Here is a 22903-nt window from a genome sequence, read left to right as displayed (position 1 = left end):
CGCCACTGAGATATTTCTAACTAGAAATTATTTTTAAATTTCACGTCTAATTTATGATAAAAAACCTTTCTTGCCTTTTTTTCATATGATGCACCGTTTTTATGCAGAAAAATAAAACATCTTGGCGCATATTTTTCATTTCTTAATACATCATCAAGAACTATCCAATACAATAATACTAAACTAGAACAATAACAGAAAATATTACTAATACCATTTCAACTAGGTGCAAAGCTGCAAGAAATGTTTAAAATGATCTCCTTTACAGGTAACAGAAGAATTTTATATTCATCATTGGCGCGCCTACGGGTAATGGTCTGAATTTTTTGAAGAAAAAAATAGTACGCCACTGAGATATGTCAAACTAAAAATCATTTTTGAATTCCTCGTTCAATTTACGACAAAAATATTTCTTGCCTTTTTTTCATATGCTGCGCCGTTTTTATGCAAAAAATTAAACATCTTAACGTTTACAAAGTATTTGAACTAAGTTTCTATGCACATGGAAACTACCTCAAATACTTGGTAAGCGTTAAGATGTTTTATTTTTTTTTTGTATAAAAATGCGCCTCGTATGAAAAAAAGACAAGAAAGATTTTTTGTCGTAAATTGAACGAGAAATTCAAAAATGATTTTTAGTTTGACATATCTCAGTGGCGTACTATTTTTTTCTTCAAAAAATTCAGACCATTACCCGTACGCGCGCCAATGATGAATATAAAATTCTTCTGTTACCTGTAAAGGAGATCATTTTAAACATCTCTTGCAGCTTTGCACCTAGTTGAAATGGTATTAGTAATATTTTCTGTTATTGTTCTAGTTTAGTATTATTATATTGGATAGTTCTTGATGATGTATTAAGAAATGAAAAATATGCGCCAAGATGTTTTATTTTTCTGCATAAAAACGGTGCATCATATGAAAAAAAGGCAAGAAAGGTTTTTTATCATAAATTAGACGTGGAATTTAAAAATAATTTTTAATTTGAAATATCTCAGTGGCGTACTATTTTTTTCTTTAAAAAATTCAGACCATTGCCCGTAGGCGCGCCAATGATAAATACAAAATTCTAAATTGTATGTCAAAAAATTCGTAATAACTACCTCCTAAAACTCACCAAATTTCATTTTCAAAGCTCAACTGGTCTTAGAGAAATAAATAAATTGGCAGTTTGAAATAAAAATTTCAACACCCCGTATCTCCGAAACTAAGCATTTGCGGACATATGTTTATAAAGCAAACTGGTATTAATTTTTTATGTAGAATTAGCCCTTACAATTTTTCATACTTATTTACTAACGCCCTGTATATGTGATTTCAATTGTTGGGTGACCAAATCCTTTGGCATCTTGAACACTACCTGTTTTTTTAAGCTTCCGAAAAAGCTCCTTTAAATAAGTCTTCGATATATGGCGATCTCATCGAAAAGACGTTCCACTGCATGGGAAGTGCTTCGACATTCACCAATTATTAAGACAACTGTTACTTTGTCGGCTACAGTATGTACCATTCTGCCTATGTAAACATTTAAACGTCCCGTTAAATAATAATTGAACTAAACTAAATTGAACTAATTGAAATATTCATGGTTATAATCTTTATTAACTAAATGCGAAACACAATAGCACATAAAATAACACTAAAAATATTGCTCTACATCCCACCACATTGAAAACAATGGGAACCTTCTCTGGTTACACCTCCGAGGCTTCTACAATGTGCAAGCCATAACGGATGCTGAGACTAAAGAAGATAAGGGAATTTTACAATTTATAATTCACGTCCCATCTGCTCAGCGCGGTAAAGTTCCAATGAGAATGGTTCCCTTCGTACTCCAATCAGAGTAAACATGTAAATCAAAAATCAATAACCATTTTCAATTTCGTTGCAAAACGAAAATACAGCCGCACCATATTCTAGTCCAATCAGAGAGTGCAGCAAGCACCTCTACCGGTTTCGAAACTTATTAGTCTCTCATCAGGAGGCACATATGCTGCTCTCTCTGACACAATCAGGACAAACCCCGGCGTGCAGTCACGAACCGCAACGAACGAAATGACATGGATGCCCTAGCGGCAACTGCTAGCAAAAGACTAAGTTTTCAATCTAATAGCACATAAAACAACACCAAAAGTGTTGCTCTACATCCTACCAGATTGAAAACAATGGGAACCTTCTCTGGTTACACCTCCGAGGATTCTAAAATTTGCAAGCCATAACGAATAGCGAAGCCATAGGAAATTGTTTATCTTTATAAGAACTATTAGAACTACTGGCACCGTCTAGCTTTCATTTGATTATTAGATTAGCGCAAAATGTAAGTGTGAAAGAACCTGTAAACCATGTAAATCAAAAATGAGTAACCATTTTCAATTTCGTTGCAGCACGAAACTACAGCCGCATCATATTCTAGTTCAGTCAGAGAGTGCAGCAAGCACCTCTACCGGTTTCGAAACTTATTAGTCTCTCATCAGGAGGCACATATGCTGCTCTTTCTGACCCTACCAGGTTCAGGTTGGTTCAAATAAAATTTGTTCTTTAATAAAAAAACAAAGAAAATGGCGTTTTATTTTTTTGTTTTTTTTTAGTAAACTTAAAGACAACAATTAGAATTCAAGATATTGTAAAATTCATTCCAATTCAAATTTCCTTCAATGAAGAAGGAAAATGTTCGTAGGTTTATTTTTGGCCAAGATATCGATATTATAAAAGCACTCTGAGGCGCAAGACCGGCTCACAGCTTAAAGTTTTAAAGGTTCGCGCGCTAACCTCTCGATACAAATTATAATTTATATGTATTTATATTAGGTTTGTTCTAGCATCAGTTTCAAACGGTTTGAAACCATCAGCGAATAGTGGACCAACGCGAGTAGAGGGGATAGCACTGGTGACTGTATTATGTTGTCTCATTGACCAACTGTTTGCTGACAGTTTCTGACTAGTTTCACTGTTTGCTAGAACAAACCTATTAAATCATACAGTACCCCGTATCACCTTTCATTCTATTTATTTTTTCTTCGATTTTTTGTACTAAATGAGAACAAAAACCTGAAAACGTAAGATTTCAGAAATATAAATAAAAAGAAAGCATCTGCATCGAGATATACAGGAACTCTCAGCTTTTTTACATCTACATACGTTTTTAGAGCAATTTTTACAGTTACATGGTGGTACCTGGTGGTACTCTTGGAGGCATTAAAATTAAAACTTTTTGGGGCTTCAGAGTCTCATTATATATCTATATGATATCTATATAAAAATGGATCGAGATGTTTTGCAGCATCATCGTTGCATATCAAACGAGCATTTTATGTGGCGTACACACAATTGACGGGCCTTGCTTATACTACAAAAGAACTCGAACCATGTTTATATAGATACCATATAGATAATGAGACTCTAAAGCCCCAAAAGTTTTAATTTTAATGCCTCCAAGAACAGACTTAATACCTGTAGTGTAACTGTAAAAATTACTCTAAAAAACTTATGTAGATGTAAAAAAGCTGAGATTTTTTGTATATCGCGATGCAGATGCATGAAAGAAAATGTATGTAAAAACCGTATTAATAAATAACAACTTCCTTTTTAGTTATATTTCTGAAATCTTAGTTTTGCATATTTTTTTCTCAATTAGTACAAAAAAAAATCGAAGAAAAAGTAAAGAAAGAAAGATAATAGAATGGAAGGTGATACGAGGTACTGTGTGATGATTTCATTATAAGAATTAAGTATATGATAAAATTGTATTAGGATCTTCAAAAATGAAAAATGAGGATAACGTATACATAATATGTAAATTATAATTTGTATCGAGAAGTTAGCGCGCGAACCTTTTCGCTGTGAACCGATCTTGCGCCTCAGGGCGTGCTATTAAAATATCGGTATTTTTGCCAAAAATAAACCTACAAACACTTTCCTAAGCTTAAAATGTTCCTTTTGACTTCTTCTATCATTAATGTTAATTAAAGTATAAATGCTTATTGCTCAAAGTTGCTAAAAACCCTTATAAACAAATTAATCTACAAATTAATTTACAAATTAAAAAAATATAACTTCAAACTGGTATAAGTTTAACACAAATAAAGATAAAGTAATTTAACAAACTTTGTTTAGAAGTCTATGAATAAGGCTTTAAAATGAGACTTTGTAAAGCTCATTTGCATGCGTAGAAGCCGAGTTACGATCGAAAAAGCTTCGAAAAATACTTATTTTGCAATTTACATTAAGCACTAATTTTACAATTTTTACAGTTCTAAAATTGTTGGATTTAAGTTTGGCAAACGGGTCAATCCAAGCCAAGTGGTCCAAAGGTTGTTGCTTGACTATTTTTAATATTTTTTATTTTTCTACCTTTTAAACTTCAGTCTATAGAGAGTACAAAATTGCATTCATTTTATTTTAAAAAAATTTACGTTTGCCGATGGCGGCCATTTTTGTTAAAGCGTGTCAATTATTTTCACGGAAAACATGGCTTCGCTCTTTAGCCAATATTTTTTCTGAGGTTTGTCCTAGAACAATAAATAAAAAACCAAACTTTTTAGAAAAGTATGCTCTAAAAAAACAGCCTATAGCATTATTTAATTTCAAACTACCCTTAAGGCCTTAAATAAACCTCAGTTTGAATAGGTAAACTTTTAAAATTCCATTTTCAGCATTTTTTTAACAGCATAAGGCAAGCCGATATTGGTTTGTAATTTTTTTCTGGAAAAGACATACGTACATACTTTAAATAAAAAAAGTTTGAGCTTTGAGACATGAGTAAATTTTTTCAAAAAAAATCTCAAAAAGGTAATTTTTTGAAAAATCTCAAAGTTTGACCCCTTATATCTCTGATGGGCACGGGTGAAAAAATTTGAAATTTGGCTGAATGTTAGCCCCTAGCAAGTAGAATAAGGAGTAAAAATTTGAAGTTGCAGACTTACGTCATATAGGAGTTACAGGCCTGAAAAAATGGTCAAAAATCAAAATGGTCAAAATTTGAGAGTTTGTGGGCAGGGTAATTAAAATTCAAATAAACTGTCTAATGAAATAAAAAATAATCTATTTTCACCAGGTTTCACAATGAATAAAAATATCTCGATATTTGGCAATAGTTACCTATTAGATTTTAAGGAAATGCCGAAATAGGTCCATTTTTATTTTTATTATATTGCAACTTTTTGGGATATATTTCATACTACGTGACGTCATCCATCAGAGCGTGATGACGTAATCGATGATTTTTTTAAATGGGAATAGGGGTCTTGTGGCAAATAAAAATACATTGTACTGCTGTCAGAAAATAGAAAAAAATGTTTATTTCACAAATAAACATTTCTTTTCGCTTAAATTAAATCACAAATAGCCTCCCACTTACCTCTTGACAGTTTGAACATTTAATTTAAGCGAAAAGCAATGTTTACTTGCCAAATAATAATTTTTTTTCTATTTTATGACAGCAATAAAATGCATTTTGAGTTAAATAAATTACATACATTCTACTTTTTGTGTCAATTAATTTAATTCAAAAATTATTTTTTGGCCACCCTGTATAAATAATTATATTATTGTTTATACTACTGAACAGAGAATTGAACACTCTTTCAAATGAGATAACATACGACCCCTATTACCATTAAAACAATAATCGATTGCGTCATCATCACGCCCAGGTGGATGACGTCACTGACGATGACACGTCATGGAGACGTATGAAATATATATAAAAAAATTGTAATTTAAAATTAAATATCGACCTGTTTCGGCATTCCCTTAAAATCTAATAACTGCCAAATATCAAGGTGTACTCTTTTCTTTGGCCCGCCCTGTATAAATTTGTATTCATTGTGAAATCTGGTGAAAATAGATTAATTTTTATTTTATTAGACAGTTTATTTGAATTTTAATTACCCTGCCCGCAAACGCTCAAATTTTGACCATTTTGATTTTTGACCATTTTTTCAGGCCTGTAACTCCCATAATATGACGTAAGTCTGCAACTCCAAATTTTTACTCCTTATTCTACTTGCTAAAACCAGAGGGCACAAGAAGTAGAGGACGATCACGAAGAAGATGGATTGATGATGTGGAAGAAGACCTAAAAATTCTAGGGGTCTGAAGATGGAGGGAAGTTGCCAGGAATCGACAGGAGTGGCGACTTCTTTGTGAACAGGCCAAGATCCACAACGGATTGTCGAGCCACTTATGATGATGATTCTACTCGCTAGGGGCTAACATTCAGCCAAATTTCAAATTTTTTCATCCGTGCCCATCAGAGATATAAGGGGTCAAACTTTGAGATTTTTCAAAAAATTACTATTTTGTCATTTTTTTTGAAAAAATTTACTTAAGTCTCAAAGCTCAAACTTTTTTTATTTAAAGTATGTAAGTATGTCTTTTGCAGAAAAAAATTACAAACCATTATCGGCTTGCCTTATGCTGTTAAAAAAATGCTGAAAATGGAATTTTATCAGTTTACCTCTTCAAACTTTGAGGTTCATTTAAGGCCTTAAGGGTAGTTTGAAATTAAATAATGCTTAAATAAGGCCGTTTTTTAGAGCATACCTTTCTAAAAAGTTTGGTTTTTGATTTATTGTTCTAGGACAAACCTCAGTGAAAATATTGGCTAAAGAACGAAGCCATGTTTTTTAAAATACAAACTAAATTTTTTAAAATAAAATAACTGGAATTCTGTACTCTCTATGGACTGAAGTTTAAAGGTAGAAAAATAAAAAATATTAAAAATAATCAAGCAACCAACTTAATTTATATTGGACCACTTGGCATGGATTGACTTAAACGCCATTTCCTTTGAATTTTATTAAGGAACAAATTTTATTTAAAATTTGTTTATCTCTTTTAGGAGAAGGAATAAAGATATACTTAAAGCGCTAGAAACAAATTTTCTAAAAAGGTCTTGCAGAATGGACCGTATCCGAAAAGAAGAATTATAAAAGAATGATTGGGGTATTTGCATTTTGACAACCATTTCCGGACCAATAGTTGAAACGTCAATAAAATATATGTAATTTTAGTTATAAATACTGCGATTTATTTCCAGACAAAAATATAGCAGTGAAATGAAGACAATTATGATTGCAATGAATAGAAGAAAAAAAAATGTAAAATATTTAAGGATATACTATTTTACTTACTTTAATGATTGGTAAATAATGGACAGTTCAGCAATCAATTCTGAACTTCCTTTATTACCGTTGCAGATATTATGTACAGTTTCTACAGCTCGGATGGTAGGTTGCAATTCTTCTTTATTTGAGATCCTCTTTTGTCCTTTCTTCGGTTGAACTTCTGACACACTTGATGCATAGGCCAGCAAGTGAATATACTTTGGCTTATAATCGGGGTTCAATTTTACACCTGGCTTGAATAGAGAATCAATCAGGAGTTCTAAAACAAAACATCCAAAATTAGCTTTATGTTTATATATAGTGTGACCCATTTAGATATGTTTGGTGGAAAATATATTAACACTATAATTAAGTGAATCTGTCTGCAGTGGGCAGGACATGATCATGATAGTACTTAGCTAACAAACGTCTGTCTCAAAAATTCGTATAAGACTGTATAGGACACTGAAAGTTCCTGTTTTTCCAAATGGATGAGTGGTATGGACCCTTGGACCCTAACCAAAACAGACGAATCCTCTATCGATTTTCTTTTACAGAAATGTTACGCAAGATATTCGGAACAGTCTGTGATTTTCACTGATTTCACCTGACTCTTATCATCCTCCTCTGTCAACATCACTGAAGCTAAGTGTTTATGATATAGGGGAGTGCATATAGATTTTCACTTCGGAAAAAATCAAACAAGATAAAACTTTTTGTAATTTCATTAGGAAATGTTTAATTAACAACATATCAAAAAGTTATACTCGAGAAGTGGGTGCTTCATTTTTTATTAAACAAATGAACTGCAAAAATAGATGTTTCTTTAAATAACTCCGAAAATATAAATTTTTGAAAAAAACTGACTTAACCATTGAAGAATTCAGAAAATTTTACAAAAAAATCTTATATAAAGATTTTTCTAAAATTAAATCAGTAGCTTCTTTCTAAAAAAAGCTTTTTTTTAGCTCTTATACAGTATTTCTGCGTAACTTGGAACCTATTGATAACTTTTTTATTATCAGTGTTGCGAAAAAAAATTATTCTTCATAAAATACTCTGCATCGTATATAATCTAAGATGCAACCATCAAATATAAAATTTTATTAATTTTATACGAGGTATATCAAAAAATATGAATTTCACTCAAGAGTAAAGTACCTTTATATTTCACAATATAGAAAATTGTTATGAAGAAAAGTTGTTTGGAATTAAAAAACATGTTTCAGTGTTCAACCAAGTTCAACTACATCCTTCTAATTTTTGATATCTGATGGTTGTATCATAGATTTTAGACCAGGGAGAGCATTTTATAAAGAATAACTTTTTTTCGTAAAATTGATAATAAAATAGTTACAATAATTGTAATAAAATGATGATGGGTATCCGTAATTTGAGAAAAAATAATTTTTTTTTTCGATTAGAATAATGTAATTGTATAAAACATAGTTTTTAATTTCAAACAACTATTCATAATAGCATTTTTTGATATTCTGGAATAAAAAGGTACTTTACTCTTTAAAGAAATTCATATTTTTGACATAATTCGTATAAAATTGATAAAATTTGATATCTGGTGGTTGAGTTTTAGATTTTTGACTACAATAAACAATTGGCGGCCAAATCTGCTAGTAGAACTTTTTACTTTAACATGTATATAAACCAACAAAAAAGTTTTAGAAAAATATAAGCTTGTTTGAATTATTCCGAAACAATGCATGTTTTCGTTCTAATTGCACTCCCCACTTTCGTTCAATCACAAAAATTTTATTGAAAAAATCCTTTTAGGGCAGTCAATGAAGATATGCGGCTCCGAATTCCATCCTACTATATCAATTTCCGTGATATTTTCACAGTAAGTAGGGAATAGTCCAACAAACAAAGTCTACCCTATGCCGATGTGTGTCTTTGTCTTGGGGGCGGTTCCCACCCCTTCTAGGGGGTGGAAATTTTTTTGCTTAAATAACTACGGAAGTTGCTAGAGAACCTAATACTAAGCAAAAACTGTTCTATAATTTTTTTTTCGAAAACTAATACTCTTTGAGTTATTCCTGGTTGAAAATTGGCCATTTTCATTGAAACATAACTTTTCAAACGGTTTTTTGTGAATACCTTAAAAACTATGCATCTAACTAAAAAAACTATATAAAACATTTTTGTAGCTTATAAAATAACAAAGAGATTCTTTCCTTTATAAATCTTCTAGTTATAACACAAAAAGAGATATGTTAAGTGAAAAAAACTTGTTTTATTGGTGCATGCTCAAATCAGTGTATTTAACTTCAAATAACAGAGAAACGGTCGATTTTAGGTGTATAATGCTACCAATAACTTTTGTTGTACTTGAAAAGACCTATAAATTAAGCAATATTAAATGTCGATTACATTCAAACTATCCGAGATAAACTGTAAAACATTTGATGACTAACGTATTTTAAGAAAAAAATGAGAAGTATATTTAACCCCTCATCCACAAGAATTTAAATGCATCGTTTTCCTTCTACAATATATTTTACTATAGTGTTCTTTTTATGTTCAAAAACTTGGGCGGGTTTAAAATGAATGGTTTTTGAAAAAAAATAAGATCAAATTATTGAGCGCATTTTTAAATTTTCTTAAAAATCTTCCTATTTCTCCATGTAACTCGAAAATGATAAGAGATGCCAAAAAAAATATGCCATACAAAAATGTAGGTTTCTTCTAGATAAACATTTTGATTTTATTTCTTATAACAGTATCTTTTATCATTTTCAAGTTACATGGAGAAAAAGGAAGATTTTTAAGAAAATTTAAATATGCGCTCTATAATTTGATCTTATTTTTTTCAAAAACCATTCATTTTAAACCCGCTCAACTTTTTGAAAATAAAAACAACACTGTAGTAAAATGTATTGTAGAAGGAAAACGATGCATTTAAATTCTTGTGGATGAGGGGTTAAATAAATATACTTCTCAATTTTTTTCTTAAAATTCGTTAGTCATCAATTTTTTGCAGCATATCTCGCTTAGTTTAAACGTAATCGACATATAATATTGCATATTTGAAAGGACTTTTCAAGCACAATAAAAGGTATTGGTAGCATTATACACCTAAAATTGACCGTTTCTCCAAAAACCCCAAAAAACCGAAGGAACAAATCTCTTTGATTTTTTATGATCTACAAAAATGTTTTATATAATTTTTTTAGTTAGATGCATTGTTTCTAAGGTATTCGCAAAAAACCGTTTGAAAAGGTGTTATATTTCAATGAAAATGGCCAATTTTCAAAAACGAATAACTCAAAAAGTATTGAGTTTTCGAAAAAAAATTAAAGAACAGTTTTTGCTTAGAATTAGGTCCTCTAACAACCTCCGTAGTTGTTTAAAAAAAAAAATTTTCCACCTCCGAGAAGGGGTGGGAACCGCCCCCAAGACAAAAGCACACATCGGCATAGGGTAGACTTTGAATAAGGAGATATTTTCAGGGTATTCCTAAAATTTCATTAAAATCCATGCAGTAGGATAGAAAGCGGAGGTAATAACCTGTTCTTGCTCTCATTGACTGCCCTATTTGTAAAAGGTATAAAAGCTTTTATTAAAATCCCTTTAAGGGCTACATCACAACAGAACGTTTTCGATTTTCTTACAAAATCATCATCAGTGTTATAATAAACCTAAAAGTAAGTATAACTGTTTTAATGAATACAAAGTTGATATTTAAATTTTGACTAGGGTCAAAGCAAGTGGGCTATACTTACAGGATGAATGCTAGCTGAGCCACCAAAGAAATACCAGGGTGAGAACCCTTTAAATGGTATGTAGTTATATTATAAATGCATATTTGTTTAAAATTCCATAGCATGGATATAATTAATAAGGAATTATGTCCTTAGCTAAGGTGTGAACCTTCCCATCACGTGGAATGTAAATTGAGTTGTTGTTTTTACATTACGACAGTTTGATGGCAACTGAATGAAAGTTGAGTGCTGTTTCTGAAAAGTGTCAAAAACAAACCGACAATGTGACATTGAGGTTTTGTATAATGTACCTAGTGATACTCAGGCCAACCCATTGTAATAAAGATTTATTAAAAATTTTAACAGTAATAACAAATATCAACAAAGTTGTGGATTTAATTACATTTACCTTAAAATTGTGTAAGATGTGGGGTATAAAATGATTTTATAACGACCGTTAGGGTAAATGAAATGTTGAGGCAGTGTGTAGGCAGTCAACAATACTTAATTTAAAGGCAATACAAAACCTCAATGTCACATTGTCAGTTTGCTTTTCACACCTTTCAGAAACAGCACTTTTTTTTATTTATATACGGTTACAACCATTTACAGAAAAAAAAACAATAGATTAAAATATAAATTACATACAATATAGAGAACAAAAAATACATATTATCAATATAAATAAAATATGTTACCTATACAAATTACACAAATAATCATACCTAAGGACATTAATTAGTGTGGTCGGCGGACATAAGCAGACAAGTCACTTTTGAGTTTATTATTATTATTATTTTTACAGCACAATAAGTCTTAGTTAATGTTTACTAAAACCTGACTCAGGAACTTGCTATAAGTTTAAAAAAGGTCAATGTTACGGTGCTGGTTTGCTAGTCTGGCAGTTCTAGTGAGGAAGTTGTTAAGACCATAGTTAGTACGGTGGATTGGGTAATGGAAACTAACTGTAGCCTGGTTGTTCTTAGTGGGACATGAATATTAATTTTTTGAAGAAGCTCAGGAGTTCCAGTTTTTCCATGTAGGATGTTGTAAAAAGTGATGAGATCCCTTCTCTTATGACGAGCAGTGACTGGTGCCATATCCAGGATATTAAGAATATCTGCATCATTGTAGTTGTCCAAGATATTGAGTCTATACAATTTACTTTAAAAATTTATGTTCAACTAAATGAAGAGCATTAGTATGCACTCCATAAAAAGGAGACCATACACATGAGGCATACTCACGATGGGGACGGACCAAGGCACAGTAGAGGGGTTTTAAAGCTGTAATATTTGTGAAGTCCTGGGTGCATCTTCTAATAAAACCAAGCATATGGAAAGCCTTATTAACAACATTCTCCGGATGATGAGAAAGCTGTAAGTTTGTATCAAGGGTGACCCCCAAGTCTTTAAAAAGAGAAGTTCTTTCGAGAGTATAGTAACCAATATTGTAGTCAAAATCAATAGCATTTCTGGAACGGGAAAAAGTCATAGTTTTACATTTAGTTGGATTAAGTTTCATGCCATTTCTTTTACACCACTCTAGCAAGTTATTTAAATCGTACTGTAGTTTTTCACAATCCTCTGGGGATTTAATCACACAGCTTAATTTTAGATCATCAGCAAAGAGCAAAAATAAACTGATTGCGAAGCATTCATTTATGTCGTTTATGAAAATATTAAACAAGGGTGAGAGCCTTGAGGCACTCCTGATGGAACTTAGATAATTTTATAAAGAAAAGTGCCAATTTTAACAATCAGTCTACGATCAGATAAGTAGCTTTGGAACCATGACAATAAAGGCTCATCAATCCCAATCAGTTTTAACTTATGCAACAAAATATTGTGTGGCACCCTGTCGAATGCCTTGGAGAAGTCAGTGTATATCGTATCCACTTGATACCCCTTCTCCAAGGTGTCCAGCAAGAAGTCCACCTGACTAAGAAGATTTAATTCTGTAGATTTTCGTGGTCTAAACCCAAACTGTTGTTGGACTAGTAGAGGTTCAAATAGAGGTGTTAGAATGTCACATACCAGACTTTCAAATACCTTGGGGATTGCACTGATTATACTGATGGGACGATAGTTTGCTACACAGGTTTTGTCACCTGATTTAAAGATGGGCTTTAGAAAGCTGTCTTTCCAGTAGTCGGGGAAGATTCCAGTTTGGAGGGAGAGCTTGAAAATGTGGTACAGAGGTCTTGAAAGAATAAAGGAGCATTTTTTAAGAATAAGGTAGGTAGCCCATCTGGTCCAGGCCCTTTGTTAACATCCAAAGAAGAGAGTTTACTAAATATATCTGATATTTTAATATCAAGGTGTGGAATATGGTTATTGGATGTGGATATTTCATGAGTGGGAATATTAATATTATCATGTGAGTACACTGTCGAAAAACAATCAGCAAACATGTTCGATATTTCCTCCCCAGAACAACCAGTCTTATCCAAATATTTGTGTATTTGGAAAAGAACTGCTTTTTCTTTTATTGTTAACAAATGACAAAATTTTTTTATGTTAAAGCTAATAGCTGTTTCAGTACAGTGCACATATTGAGCATAGCATTCCTGCGTCAGATTTTTGCATAGTTGTCTCAACCTAGAAAACTCCCGATAGTCATCAGCTGACTGTGTTTGTTTATACCTTTTGTGCAATTTTTTCTTTTGAATAATACAACTTTTTAGTTCAACTGAGAACCATACCGGGCATTTTCTGCCCGAAAATTTCTTTAAAGGAACAAATATATCCACTGCAATAAAGATAATTTCATAAAAAATGTTTAACGTAGTTTCAAGAGGCTTATTTAAAAGTAAAAAGTCTCAGTTAAATTGATTTAGAAACATTATAATATCTTGAAAATTTGCAGAGTTAAAATCTCTATAGAATCCATCAAACTCTAGACCATCTTCACCCTCTACAACACCAATATTTAACTTAATACATAGTGGTGGGTGAACAACTGGAGGAACCAAAAAATAGTCTGCTTGTTTGACGTCGGTAGAGGAATCCTGTGTTAATATCAGATCCAGAAGGCTGTTGTGCGAGGTTAAGTGTGAGTTAAGTTGGAACAAGTTGTGGAAATTACATGTGTTTGACATAACTTGTACACATGACACTTCTTGAGGACGTGCACCAATTGCAGTCACTGTCGAACTAAGGCTGCCAGTTTGCCATATACCATTTGGCAAGTTAAAATCACCCATAATATGCAGGGTAGAATTAGGCATTTGAAGAGCGAGTGAATCTAAAGTTTCAGAAAAAGTGATGTATGAATGTGCTGATGAATTTGGAGGAATATACACTGCTCCCAAGATAATATTCGATTTAACAGATCCAACTGTGACAAAGACATGTTCAATACTATCAGGAACTAGAAGATGTTTACTAGGTATTGATTTGCGTACAGCAATTAAGACACCCCCTCCTCTCTTAAAGGCACTGGTGTTAGTAGAACGATCCTGGCGATATATGTTAAAATCTGTGAAGCCAAGTTCTGCGTCAAATATGCCACTGTGCAACCATGTTTCTGTCAATACAATTATGTCATATTGACAAGCTGGCGAGTTATTTTGAAGTACATTCAATTTAGTTCGTAAGCCTTGGGTGTTCTGGTAATATACTAAAAAGCTTCTTGTAGAATTTGGGCTGCTTAGTCTTTTTGGAAAATTTTGGTAATAAATATTGCGTTCGTTTGAATTGACACTGACTAAAAGTTTTTTGGAACAATTTTTGGAATGTTGTTTACATACCTTATGATTAAGTTATCCTCACCTTGATCTTGGCGTAGTTTAAGTTTTGCTTTGAGATCTTTATATTGTTTTACCTGCATAGGAGTTTGGTCCACATTAACGAAAATCTTCTTGTCACTATTTATATTCTTTCTATTCTTAATAACAGCTAGTACATCATGGGTATTCGATAAGATTACTTTCAATGGCCGCTTTTCATTTCTATTATTTTTCTTTCCCATTCTGATTGCCTTTATAATCGGAATTTCTTCATCTGAAACTTGCTTGAAAATTTCTTGGACAGAGTGGATATCATCAACCGCATTGCTGTTCTCAGGTAAATTAAAAATCATTATATTTTTGATCTAATTTGCCGCTCATTCAATTCACTAATTATTTCGTCAGTATTTAAGTTTTGAGTCTGCATAAACTCATTACGAAGCTCATTAAATTGTAATTGTAGATCATTCACTTTTTTAATAAGTTTTGGAACAAATAGCAACCCTTCCTGACAATCGCTGCAAAAAACTTTCAAAGAACGCTGCTTTTTTAGCTCCATTACTTTGAACTCTGTTGGAGAAAGGTCACTACACTAACGATGAATAAACCTGCTACAGCTATCACAACTTATTGAATTTTTTTCATCACAATCCATTAAATCACATTTATAACAGTTATTCATGCTTGGAAATAAATATCAGACTGGTTCTTGATTATCTTGTTGGTTTTTTGTAATACTCCTTAATGACTATTAAATTATTTTTATTGAAAACTAGATGAATTATTCAAATTTTTGAGAATATGCTAAGAGATTTTAATTACTACAATACATCATTGAATAGGCTGCTTTTTGAGTTTCATGAGGAACAGTTTCGTAATGTAAAGACAACAATTCAATTTACATCCCACGTTCATATCTTACTTAAGGGTATTCCTTATTAATTATATCCATCCTATGGAATTTTTAACACATACGAGTATGCATTTGTAATATAAACTATATACCATTTAAAGGGTTCTCACGCTGGCATTTGTTTGGTGGCTCAGCTAGCATTCAACCTGTAAGTATAGCCAATTTGCTTCAACCCTAGTCAAAATTTAAATATCAACTTTGTATTCATTAAAACAGTTATACTTACTTTTAGGTTTATTATAACATTGATGATGATTTTGTAAGAAAATCGAAAACGTTCTGTTGTGATGCAGTCCTAAAAAGGATTTTAATAAAAGTTTTTATACCTCTATACAAAAGATTTTATACCAATGTCTAGAATACAGTGATGAGTGCGCTAATAACCGGCAGAATAACGCAAAAGATGGAAAACAGAATACATTGCGAAGTAAAGAGAGATGAAACTAGTAGAGGTGGAAATTATCGGTATAAACGTATAAATGAACATTACATTACATAGTTTCTCACCCTGAGTATTTTATAAAATTTTCCTGTCACAGTGACAGTTGTCATATTCCTTCGATACGTAGAGAGGTGGCGCCCTCTGGGTAATACATAATTTTTGGTGGCGAATTTAGATTTCTCGTCCCAAGAAACCCCCGCTTAAGAAATTTTGTGTTATTATCCCATGTCTGTCAGGAAATATTCAAGAATAAATAAAATAAATTTAACTTTGACACCCTGTATTTCGTATTATCAACTTTGGTACTAAGGTAAGTTAGCTTAAATCGACCTATTTTAAGCTCAGGAATCTAGGGTTAAGCTATGGCCCATTCTTTACCAAACACCCTGTATATTTATGTAATAGCATTTATAATCTATTGAAAAATGTAATTTCTCTTTTTTACATAATTGAGCTCGCCAGTAAAATAAATAAATGAATAAATAAATAAATATGGAGGTGTAGATATAACTTTAAACTGCAGAATATTTACAAGCATAAGTTTCGTGTAAAATATATCACCACTACAATTAAGCGAAACCGTTTGCAGTGGGCAGGGCATGTAGCCAGGGCTCCGGAATCGAACATGATAAAAATTATTTTAACAGGGCAGAGGGTGAGAATAATCAGACAGAGCAGAACAAAGATGAGGTGGATAGACGCCCGTGGTATCACAGGATGCTGAGAAGATCGGTGTTACAAACTGGAAAATCCAATCAAGGAAGAGCAGAATGGCGCAAAAAGCTTGACAAGGTCGAGGCTTTTACGGAATGTAGCACCATGATGATGACAAAAGTTTTAAAATAATTATGGAATCAATTTCCCGGTCTAATGGCCGGTTTCACCAACGACAAATGAGCAGACTTTCAAATCGCACTTTGTCCATATTTTCACATTTTGACTTAGAGGTGGCGTTGGATTCGTCAAAACACCCTTTATTAATTTACATACTATTAAATATTCTAAACGTAACATTTCACGTATATTTTTGGCTTCAAAAATTGCCTAGACAAACAAAACACATTTTGTCCAGTTGCGAGAGACAAACAAATAGCGCTATTTTGCTTGCAATGCTTTTTTACCATTTACCATTTAACGACTTTATTTTGCTCGCAGACGTTGTAGGAGTCAACAGTATCTGATATTATTCGTGTTTAATAGGTTGTTTTTGATAATAATAATAGTATTAAAATGAGTGAAGGTGACCATATTGTGGGTGATACAAATAGAGGAACGAGAAAAAGAAAAATAAATACTACGGCAAAAGAACGTAAGAAAAAAATAAGGTAAATTGCGGGTTATGTTGTGTTTTTGTGTTTTAATTTGTTTCGTTTAGATATTCAGATTCAGATCCAGAGTTATTGAATTTTGAAAATAATTGTGTTCATAAATCAAAAAAATTTGGATGTACAGTAGGGTGGGCCGAAAAAACTTTTTTTTTTATTTTAAAAGACGCTATAGCAAAAAAGGTGCGTTTTTATGTAAAAAAAATAATTAACAAAAAATTTACGTAAAAAAAACTTTTTAGCCGGGCCCAGGGGCCCTTCAAGGGGCTATTTTTTTAATATTATTTTTTTTAGGGGCGCTACTGAAAAAAACCATTGTTTTAACCTCCTTATTACCCAAAAAAAATATTATACAAAAAAAAATATTTTAAGCCGGGCCCATGACGAATTTTCTAAGCTGATAATATCAGTCCGCCCTCTAATATGATCTGCCTATTATTTTAAGGTCGTTGAACTATGCGTAGTCGGACCAACGCCTTTGGTTTTAGTTTAATTTAGTTCCCTGCGAGTCTTTGTCTAATGCGGACTGTTGTTGCGGAGTGCAAATCGTTTAAAAGTAGTTGTTTTGACTGTTTTTGTGGACTTTTAGTTGTTTTTTGTACGTTTTTAGTGTTTTTGTGGACATATAAATTCTAATTGTGATTAGAACGTGACATAAAGTTATAATGCCAAACACTTTAGTAAAAACTCGTGCTAGTGCCACGTGCCCAATATTTGGCAATTCAAAAGACATTCTGCCAAATGCATCTCAGCTTCCGACGTACGAGGATGTGATGAAATGTTATTTGGAGGTTCGATTAGAGTTAAAAGGCGACGGTAGTAAGCAACCGCCAAGTGCTACAGTTGCCAAGATTGTTGCGAATAAAGTAGAGCATGTGTGGAAACGTGCTTCTCTACCTATAATAACTCATGAAAGAATAATTAAACTAATTTTGAATTATAATAAAAAATATCAAAACATTATTAAACCCATAAAAGGAAAAATTTCAAAGTTTTTGCAAGCTAAGTTAGATACGTTTCTAGGAGAGTCGAAAAAGCTTTTTGATATATCAACTTGTAAGTGTCTCGTTTTGGAAACTTGCTGTTGCGAAAAAAATAGGAAGATTCCGAAAATAGAATGGCCCTTCTTACAAGACCAAAGATCTGAGAGAAAAATGCAATTTGGAGGGATTGACCAACTTGTGACAAAACAGATACAAAAAAAAGAAGAAAGAAAATACAACATCTTGAAAAGAAAGAAAGAAACCGAAGAGCCAATTCCAAGTACAAGTGGCCTTACAAATGTAAATACTACTAGGCAATACATCATGAATATAAACCAAAGTTCTAATGAAAGTTCAAGCGAGGAGGAATACCAATGTCCAGTTTCAGCAAAACAAGAATCCCATCCTCAAGTATCAGTGTCGAAACCCAAACAGATGCGACTTAGCTTAGCCAACACTGCCAGAATAGCAGATCAGACTGGAACTTCTAACAGGGCTGTAGCTAAAATTGTTAATGCCGTGTTGGAAGACTTTAATCTAATTTCAACAAGTGAACAAACGAACGTAATAGATAAAAATAAAATAAGACGAGAATTACGTAAAAGTCGACAAAAACTACAACAAAATCAGGAAAACAAGACTATTGTAGGTCTATATTTTGATGGGCGAAAGGACCAAACTCTTTCTATGGTAAATAATAAAAACAATCTTCAACAAGAAGAACACATTTCAATTATAAAAGAACCTGGTAGTATATATTTCGCACATATATCTACAAAAGGAGCTTCTACTGCAGTGAATATAAAAAATGAACTTTTAAAATGTTTAGATAATTATCAGACGGATATAAGTTTTTTGTCTCTAATCGGTTGCGATGGAACAAATGTAAATACGGGATGGAAGGGAGGCATAATTCGTCTTATGGAAACTCATATCGGAAGACCCCTTCAGTGGAGTATATGTCTCCTCCATACAAATGAACTGCCTTTACGTCATCTTCTTCAAAATTTAGATGGCGAAACCAAGGGACCTTATAGTTTTTCAGGGCCAGTGGGTTCCCAACTGAAAGACTGCCAACAAATGCCAGTAAAAAAATTTAAAATTATAGACACGGAGCTTCCAGAAGTAACAGCAGATATTCTAAGTACTGACCAACAATATCTGTACAACATTTGTTCTGCTATTAAAAATGGACATTTTTCTGAAAGTTTGGCAAATAAAGATCCTGGAAAGTTATCCCATGCTCGCTGGCTTACTACAGCCAACAGGATACTACGACTATATGTAGCCACCGAAAAACCCATATCAAACCTAGTTATTTTATCTGAATTTATTATGAAAGTTTATGCCCCTGTTTGGTTTAATGTTAAAACACGACCACTGATCTATGATGGAGCACGACATTTATGGAAAGCCATTAGTCTTTCCAGAACTTTTCCACCTAAAGTTACCAAAATAGTGAACAAAGTTTTTGCCGACAATGGATATTTTGCTCATCCTGAAAACTTACTCTTAGCTATGCTAACCGACCCAAGGCCTCATATAAAGGAATTGGCTGTAAGGAGGATAAAAAAATGCAGAATGCACCCAAGTAATGAAGTGAGAGTCTTTAGGGTACCTTTAATCAACTTAGCCGCTGAGGATTACATAGATTTAATAGACTGGCAAAAAACAGTGATTTCAGAACCACCTTTGACAGTTTCTTTAAAAAATGAAGATTTAGATAATTTTTTAAAAGGCACATTTGTGTTTGATAAATTCCCATGTCACACTCAGGCAGTGGAACGCTGTGTGAAGTTGGTGACTGAGGCCTCCACTAAAGTATGTGGCGATGAGTCCAGAGACGGATACGTTCGACTAAAGTTAGAAGGTCGACAAATGTTACCCATTTTCGATAACAAGTCGCAATATTTTGAAAAACGGAATGTCACCTAAATTTAAAAATATATGGGTGGGAGGGTCCCCAATTGGGAGGAACTCCAGGTGCAGATAGCATAGGATTAAGGGACGTGGTGGTCGGATGATTGCGAGAGACGGAAGCTGATGCGTGATGACGAGCGACTGAGAATCGGGCAAAAGAAGGACATCGGGGAGAAGTCATGCCCTAACGGGCGATTCCACCCTGATGCCCTAGTATGAGAGGGGTGGGGTTTAGCTGGTCCCGGCCACATCGGAGTTACGGAGGGCAGGGAGGTCCGATTTAGGGCCAAACTGGTCGACGTGACACTGATGAGGTTTCAGCTCAGGAACCCAGCACTGTTGGAAATGTTTACCTCCGACGTCTGTTTGCAGATTCCCCACCTAGTGATGAAAAAAAAAAAAAAAAAAACGGTGCAGATACCTCCGCGTGGTGGGTTCTGGGTTGATTAGTATATTTTTATATAAAAAATTATACTAATCAAGCGAAAGACTGCACATTTATACAAATATGTTAATTTATGGTATATATTGAATTTTTAAAAATTTGTTTTGGTTCATGGGGCCGGTTAAAATGCTTTCTATTTTCTTTAATTTTTTTCTAGTAACATTACTGATTAAATAAAAAAGATTTTAAGGTAGCGCCCCTAATTTTTTTGGAAAAAAATTTGACCCCTAAAGTGGCCCCTGGGCTCGGTTAAATATTTTTTTAAAAAATTCAAATTTTCTACCTGCATGAGTAATATCCATATGCACCTTTTCCAAACTAGCGCCCTTTATTTTTTGCGACTTTTAAAAAATTTGCCATTTTCGGCCCACCCTAATGTACAGATCTTTTGCTGCCCTACATAAAAATCATTAGACAACATTTCTATGATAATGAAGAAAAGAACAACAATGCTCAGGATAACAAATTAGCACAGATGATGAATATAAAGGAAATAAAAAGGCAAAGGAAGAGAAAGAATGGTAAATCACATGATTTTCACACAGAATTTTATGTAAGCTTTTATTTAAATAAACCTAGCTTCAGCACGAGTACATATTGATTTCTCGATTACTGAATACTTTGTAATGTCTCTGATTGAGTATTTTTTAGGTTTGGAATAATAGCAAGAAAGTCTTTGTTTGCCAAAAATTATTTTCCTCTATTTTTAATTGCGGTCCAAGGAGAATTCATACGATAGTGAGAAAAAAGATGCTTGGCACTAGTATAAAAGACAATCGTGGTGGAAACAGGAAGTCCAAGAAAAATGCGCTTAAATTAGAAAGTGTCATGAAATTTATTTCGTCTTTGAGGGCCATGAAACCACTATGGTAGAGGCAAGTCAAGAAGAATCTAGTTGTCATCTGAGTTCAACATAAAAAAAGCTGTGGGAAATGTATAATGATCAGATTCAAGATAATTCACTACAAATACTTTAGTAGAATTTTCAACAATAAGTTTAATATAGGTAGATATTATTAAAAAAAATACTTTATTTTTTTACTAACTTGCTCGTTTGTTTTAGCCTTTGGAAGTCCAGCTACTGATGTTTGTGGCTTTTGCATAAGAACAAACACTGAGATAAATACCATTAATGATGAAGAGGAAAGATTAAAATTAAAAATGGATTTAACTATTCATAAGACGCGAGCAAAGCAGTTTTTTAAATCAATGAAAGACGAATCTGCTGATAGCGTGGCATATAGCTTTGTTCTCCAACAGGTCCAAAATCTTTCAAAAGCGCCTATTACGGAAGCATTATATGCTTAGCAACTGGCTTTTTATGCATTTTGTGTGACAGATATTTTAACAAAAACTCCTGTTTTTTATACATGGCTTGAGCATGAAGCAGGAAGAGGTGTGGTAGAAATAAGTTCAGCGTTGACCGACTTTCTAAAAAAGACTGATTTTGACCCAGATATTAAACATCTAAGATTGTTTTCGGACGGATGTGGGGGTCAAAATAAAAATTCCCACATGGTACATGCACTCACCTTATGGCTTTTGAATGATACGTCAAAAACTATTCAAACAATTACGATGACGTTTCCCCTTCGTGGCCATTCCTTTATGCCAGCTGATCGAGTTTTTGGTCAAGTTGAGCTAGACTTACGTGCCCATGCTTTTATAAAGTCACCAGAAAAATATTATGAAATCTATTCTAAGAAAGGACAAGTGCACAAGCTGGGATTTGATTGGACTTTGTATGACATAAAACATGCAGCACTTTCACTCAAAAAAGTTATAGGTATCAGTGAAGAAAAAAGAATAATAACTCGAGGCAAACAAACTGCTAGTGAAAGTAAAATCTTGTATAAAACAGAGGTTTTGTACAGAAATGATGACACTTCACTAAAAAGTTTTCAAGTTTAATTCAACCAAAGAAAAAACTAAGTGACATAGTACTGGCGGAATTGCCCATGAAGCATGCTGTTAAGAAGAAAAAATTGGATAGCCTATCAAAATTTTTAGTTAGTCTATCAGGCAAAGAATGGGCATTAGATCCAGAGTCAACTTGGTTAGATCCAATTTTGAAGGATCAGTATCGTGGAAATGTAATTGAAAAGGACCAGACCTGCGATCAATGTGGATATGGAGAAGAATGTTGCTGTCTTCTGGAGGATGACATACATGTCATATGATTTTATTTTATTATAAATATTGCTTTAGAAATAAGTATTTTCAGTTCATATTTATATTTTTATCATTTAGGGACAATCAAACTGCATTTTGTCCCTTAAAGACAATCAAAAGGCAGTTTGTCCATCAATAATTTTTTTTAAAC

At 32.9% G+C, this 22903-nt stretch overlaps 1 protein-coding gene across 4 annotated transcripts in view; it reads right to left on the bottom strand.

The window, feature by feature from the left end:
• LOC126889811 (negative elongation factor D) overlaps nt 1-22903 on the bottom strand; it is a 124613-nt gene that overhangs the window by 49565 nt on the left and 52145 nt on the right. For all 4 annotated transcript variants that reach the window (XM_050658472.1, XM_050658473.1, XM_050658471.1 and 1 more), the window contains one exon: nt 7134-7386. In XM_050658472.1, coding sequence (XP_050514429.1) covers nt 7134-7386 — 253 coding nt within the window. The remainder of the gene's footprint in view (nt 1-7133; nt 7387-22903) is intronic.

Source organism: Diabrotica virgifera, chromosome 8 (assembly GCF_917563875.1).
Source record: "Diabrotica virgifera virgifera chromosome 8, PGI_DIABVI_V3a".
Classification (NCBI taxonomy): domain Eukaryota; kingdom Metazoa; phylum Arthropoda; class Insecta; order Coleoptera; family Chrysomelidae; genus Diabrotica; species Diabrotica virgifera.
The sequence above is the reverse complement of the archived record's forward strand: the minus strand, read 5'-3'. Positions and strand labels throughout refer to the sequence as shown.